The 6000-nt window shown below is 41.4% G+C and overlaps 1 protein-coding gene across 1 annotated transcript in view; it reads left to right on the top strand.

The window, feature by feature from the left end:
• The window catches only part of IQCA1 (IQ motif containing with AAA domain 1), a 169197-nt gene extending 163868 nt beyond the window's left edge, over positions 1-5329 (top strand). Inside the window, exon 19 of the mRNA XM_033229790.1 lies at positions 4693-5329. Within this exon, the coding sequence (XP_033085681.1) occupies positions 4693-4821 (129 nt within the window). The 3' untranslated portion in view covers positions 4822-5329. The remainder of the gene's footprint in view (positions 1-4692) is intronic.
• Positions 5330-6000: the final 671 nt, after the last annotated feature.

Consider the following 6000-nt stretch of genomic DNA (forward strand, 5'->3'; position numbering starts at 1 on the left):
CGTTATCTCAGCTGAAGACCTTGCAGATTCTCCAAGCACATTCTACCCTGCTCCACAGACATGATGGAGAGAATATGTATGAAAACAATGATAGTAAGTCTAATAATGTTAGCTAACACTTACTGACTGCTTATTATATGCCAGCCACTGTACTGACTCATTTAGACTCATAACACCCTGTTTTGCACACGAGGAAACTGAGATATGGAGAGTCATGGTAGGCTGGATAATGGCCCGTCAAGGATGTCTGCATCCTCATCCCTGGAACCTGAAAATAAGTGAGGTTACACGGCAGAGGGAGTATAAGGCTGCAGATGGGGTAAGCCTGCTAGTCAGCTGACCTGAAGATAGATTATCCTGAATTATCCTGGTGAGTCCAGTGTAATCATGAAAAGCAGAAGAGGGAGTTGGAAGAGAGAACCAGAGAGAGCAGTCTGAGAAGGCATGTTGGTACTCCAGGCAGGCCAGCGTTGCTATCCAAAGGTGGAGCAGGGGCCACAAGCCAGAAAAGCAGGTGATTTCTGAGAGCTGTAAAAGGCAAGGGAAAGATTCTCACCTAGAGCCTCCAGAAAGGGACACGGCACTGCAGACACCTCGATTGTCACCCAGTGAGGCCCGTTCTGGGTTTCTGACCTACAACCCTGTGAAATCATAAATGTGTGGTTTTAAGCCACCATGTTTCTGGAAATTCACTGCAGCAGCAATATAATAAACAATACAAAAGGCAAGTAAAGTAACAACTAGAAAGTAGCATAGCTGAAATTCATACCTTTCCCCAAAGCCAACTTCATTAACTATATTCTGTACTGGGTCTCGGTAAATTAGGAGTTCATCGCCCTGAGTACAACGGAGGAGGGAATCCCCCAGTGCCACTAACAGAGAGGTACATCTCAAAGACAGGAACAACTACATGAGCTAATGCATGGGTAGCCTAGGGGTGTATAAGATCCAAACAGAAAGGCAAGGGGAGGCCCGTGAGAGACAGAACGCTGGAGCTGCACGAACTTGGGACACTTTATAGGTTGCCGTGGGGAAATATCAAGGAACCTGTGATCTTCTCCGGGATCTAGGTGGGGAATAAAAGTGGCCCATAAGAAATCAAAATCCAAGCTACGCCATGCACGTCAAATTTCCAAATCTGTACTACCTCCATAGTCCCGGAATCTCAAGTTGAAATATTAATATAATTTTTAAAAATGACATGGTATCATTAAAACCCCTGAAGTCACATCAAAAGCAAAATTAAAAACCACTCCGTATGGAAATTTAGCCAAGTCAGGGTACATAGGATTCCTACAGGAAATACCAGCCTTGCTGAAGATGAGTTCATAATAAAAAATTATGAGCCACAAGCAATAATCTACCCCAAGGAGAGTCAGCAAATGCAAATAACAGAATAGCACTACCAAGAATCTGAGATAAAAGGACATTCTGAAAGAGACTACAAAATAAGTATGTTTATATTAAAGACCAGAAACATTAGGGAGGAAAAACAGGCAAATTTGAAAAAGAACCAAATAGAACTTTTGATAGTGAAAAAAAATATATAGTCATTAAAATTAAAAACTCAGTGAATCGAGGCAGACAGATCACCTGAGGTCGGAAGTTCAAGACCAGCCTGACCAACATGGAGAAACTCCGTCTCTACTAAAAATACAAAATGAGCTGGGCGTGGTGGCACATGCCTGTAGTCCCAGCTACTCGGGAGGCTGAGGCAGTAGAATCGCTTGGACCAAGGAGGCGGAGGTTGCAGAGAGCCGAGATCGTGCCATTGCACTCCAGCCTGGGCAACAAGAGCGAAACTCTGTCTCAAAAAAATATATAAATAAATAAGTAAATAACTCAGTGAATAAATGTCTGTGGATTTGACAAAACTAAAGAGAAAAAACAAAAGAACTGAAAAAGGGAGTAAAGAAAATTGCCTAGAATGCAGCATAGAGAAAAATAAAGGATAGAAATCAAAGAGAGTTTAAGAGTTGGCTGAACATGGTGGCTCATGCCTGTAATCCCAGCACTTTGGGAGGCCAAGGCAGATCACTTGAGGTCAGAAGTTCGATACCAACCTGGCCAACATGGCAAAACCCTGTCTCTACTAAAAATACAAAAATTAGCCAGGCGTGGTGGTACACGCGTGTAGTCCCAGGCTGAGGCAGGAGAATCCTTGAACCTGGGAGATGGAGGTTGCAGTGAGCCAAGATCGTGCCACTGCACTCCAGCCTGGGTGACAGAACAAGACTCTGTCTCAAAAACAAAAACAAAAGAACGGTTTGTGAAAGATACAATAATACCTGCTTCTTTTATGACTGGATCTTTGATATCCCTAATATCACCAGGAAGCATTAAGGGAAACATCCGTCAAAAACATCATTATAAGACCTGGTTCTGTATTTGAGTTTAGAGGATCTTATAGAAGCAACTGTAGAACTACTATGGAGGAAAGAATAAGGAGAGAGAGACAGAGCCCAAAACACAACTTCCCACTCTAAATGAATCTTGGCCAGGCATGGTGGCTCACGCCTGTAATCCCAGCACTTTGGGAGGCCAAGGCAGGTGGATCACTTGAGGTCATGAGTTTGAGACCAGCCTGAACAACATGGCAAAACCCCATCTCTACTAAAAATACAAAAATTAGCCAGGTGCAGTGATGTGTGCTCGAGCAAGACTCCATAAAACACACACACACACACATACACACACAAACAAAACAAATCTTATATCAAAATTCCAAAACATTTTAGGAAATCTAGTGCTAAATACAATCTGACAAAATATTTAAATTAATTAATATGTTCAAAAAATAAATGAGAGCATGACTCCCATTAGAAATGTACAGAACATTTTGGGGAAAAAATGAAATGAGAAGAGATAATTATGAAAAAATGTTACAGAAAGAAAGCTTAGAGAGTCAGAAACTGAGGTCCAAATTGCAGAGAAAAAGAAAGCTTAGAAATTAAAAATATGGTAATCAGTATAAAGTGGCAAAGGAAATGAAAGAGGTGTGAACTGTAAACTAAACATGGTCAAAGAGCAATCTGTGGACTGGAAGATGGTCCTGGGGAGCACCCCCCGGTAGTCAGCACAGAAAAACAAGAAGGTAAAATCCATAAAAGTATAAAAATCCATCAAAGATGGGTTGAAGACGCTGACCTTCATTAATGGAAGTTCTAGAAGAAAAGAATACAATAAGTGTCAGAGGAGCAATTGTTTAAAGACATTATTACTGAGAATTTTCCTGAATTAAAGATGGATTGAAAATAAACTCCAAGTGAAATAATGTATTAACTAATAAACTCCTAGTAACCAGCGGAACAAATCAAATAAATCTATACCTAGATATATTGTTGGGAACTTAAGAACAAGATTAAAAGCCAGTCTTAAAAGCTACCAGATTACCTACCAAGAAACAATTGAGAAATCAGACATCTCTTTAACAACCATAGGTGCCAGAAGATAGCAAAATAATATCTACAAAGTACTAAGGAAAAACAACTGTCTGCCTAATATTTGTATCCAGATAAACTGGCATACAAGAGACAGGAGAAAAGAGACATTTTAAGATATATGAAGCTGGGCACCATGGCTCACGCTTGTAATCCCTACACTTGGGGAGGCCGAGGCAGGCAGATCACTTGATGTCAGCAGTTCGAGACCAGCCTGGCCAACATGGTGAAACCCTGTCTCTACTGAAAATACAAAAATTAGCCAGGTGTGTTGGCGCACGCCTGTAATCCCAGCTACTCAGGAGGCTGAGGCAGGGGAATGACTTGAATCAGGGAGGCAGAGGTTGCAGTGAGCTGAGATCGCGCCCTTGCACCCTAGCCTCGGCGACAGAGTGAGACTCAGTCTCAGAAAAAAAAAAGACGTACAAAGACTGAGAGAGTTTCCCACTGACAGCACTTCAGAGAGCAATTTAGCCATATCAAGTAAAATGGAAGATATTCATTCCCTACAACCCCAGGAGTTCTATTTCTACGTATGTGCCCTAAAGAAGTTCTCTCACATAGGTACAAGGAGATGTGTAAAAATTGTGAACTTCAGCATTCTTCATAATAACCAAAAATTCAGATGTCATATATCCATTACTAGGACAATTGATAAATAACACGTAATATAATCCTGCAATGAAATATTGCTATTATAAAGTTTATAAACCCAAATGTTTCTTAGGTTTCAAATAAAATGCAAAGGTTGAGAAAAATGCCATTGTGGGGCCAGTTACAATCACTAAGTTCTTGGTTGGTATTTGGGCTTCATTATTTCTACCGTGGTTTCAGCAGCACCTCCCCCAGAGTAGTTGAATGACCGTCCATTGTTCATTGAACATGGCCACATGTGAACCATGAGCACCCTTCACATTCCCAAGAAAACCCAACCCCAGGACACAGTAGGATGCCCGGAAAATAGGCGACTTTGTTGGGAAGGATTGCTGGTTAGATTTAGCCTGCGATTCTCTGAAATTGTGAACTCCCTGAGTTAACAAATCATGCAGAAATACAGGTTGAAGTTTCAAATCATGCAGAAAAACAGGCTGGAAAACCCACTGAGAAAGAGGTTGCATTAAGCATACCTTAAATGCCCAAAGTACAATGGCTGCTTGCCCCTTCCTGCTTAGCAGGCTTTTGTTTATTTTTAAGAGTATTGCGGTGAATTGGTATCATTCTGACCTTTTCCGAAACTTCTACTGTATTTCAGAACTGGTATGCCAAAACCCCTCTCGGTAAAAAACGAGCCTTGGCGATAACAGGAGGCAGCACAGAAAAGGCAAAGGACAAAGGGAAAAGGAAAGAAAAGAAAGAGAAAAAGGCAAAAAAGAAAAAGTAATGCCTTTCTGAAGAACCATGCTTGAGTCTCTCTGGGATGGAGAGGACCCCAACTCGCCAAAGAAAAGATTCACCATTGCCTGCCTGAGGAAGCCCTCAGGAGAAGGAACTTAGCAGTTTGCAGGTGAGCTGATGCCGCAAACGCGCTAACCCCTGCGTGTGCTGTTATGCCTTTCCCAGGCTGGACACCTAGCTGGGTGTTCATCACAACTTTCCATAGCTTTAATCCACGCCAAGTTTGTATATACCTGAAATTCACTCTCGACGCCCTCCACAGTCTTTCCAAGTTGGACTCTTCCTGTCATCAGTACTAGTTGTCAAATTTAAAATGTGACAGTTAAAGAATATTCTAGTTTGACAATTAGCAAGCAATGAGTATATCATCAGTACACTAGCTTTTTATTAAGGGATGTATACTGTATAGTGTCTTGCATCTATTTTAATAAATTAATTCTTTGCTCTAGTAATAGATTTTATATAATGAAATAAAGCTGTTGTCCTTGAACTGACTCAGTAATTTGGTTGCTGGAACTAAAATAGGATCTTACAAATGAACTGTTTCAACATCCTAATTTTGAAGTTGAGATAGCTGAAGTCCAGGTCCCACTGTTCATATTGGGGCCTGGACATCATCAGCCCCGCCTAGTCCTCGTTGGAAGGACTGAAAATTGTCAGGCCAATGACTGGATGAAAAACCATGGCATAAAAATGGGGTAAATGCAGAGAAGAGAAAGCCTACATGAAGAAATAAAACAGGGAAAATAAGAAAAAGATTAAAGAGTAGGGAAAGCTCAAAAGAGAAATTTAAATTGTGTGAGGATGTGAAAGGTTATTGGTGGAAGATAGCAAGTAATCCACTTCTGAATTATGGTAAGAACTCAATCAGAGGAAGTAGACTTCAATTGAGATGGGATGAATTTAACTTGAATTTTAAGAATACCCTGTCTGACAGTTTGGGGTTAGACCACAGAAATTCATAAACTCTCACACTGCATAGACCAGGTCAGGCATCCGAGTTTTACCAGGATTCCCAGTGGCTTGGATCACCAATGGCCAAGAAGGTTCGTGGTTTCCAGGTGTCTTCTGACCACTGGCACACCCCCAGCCTGTGTCTGTACACAGCAGACTGACACAAATTGGGACAGACAGAGACAGTCACAGGCTGATGTGCCTGGACAGT

The sequence above is a fragment of the Trachypithecus francoisi genome, unplaced genomic scaffold (genome assembly GCF_009764315.1).
Source record: "Trachypithecus francoisi isolate TF-2019V2 unplaced genomic scaffold, Tfra_2.0 Lachesis_group13, whole genome shotgun sequence".
NCBI classification, from domain to species: domain Eukaryota; kingdom Metazoa; phylum Chordata; class Mammalia; order Primates; family Cercopithecidae; genus Trachypithecus; species Trachypithecus francoisi.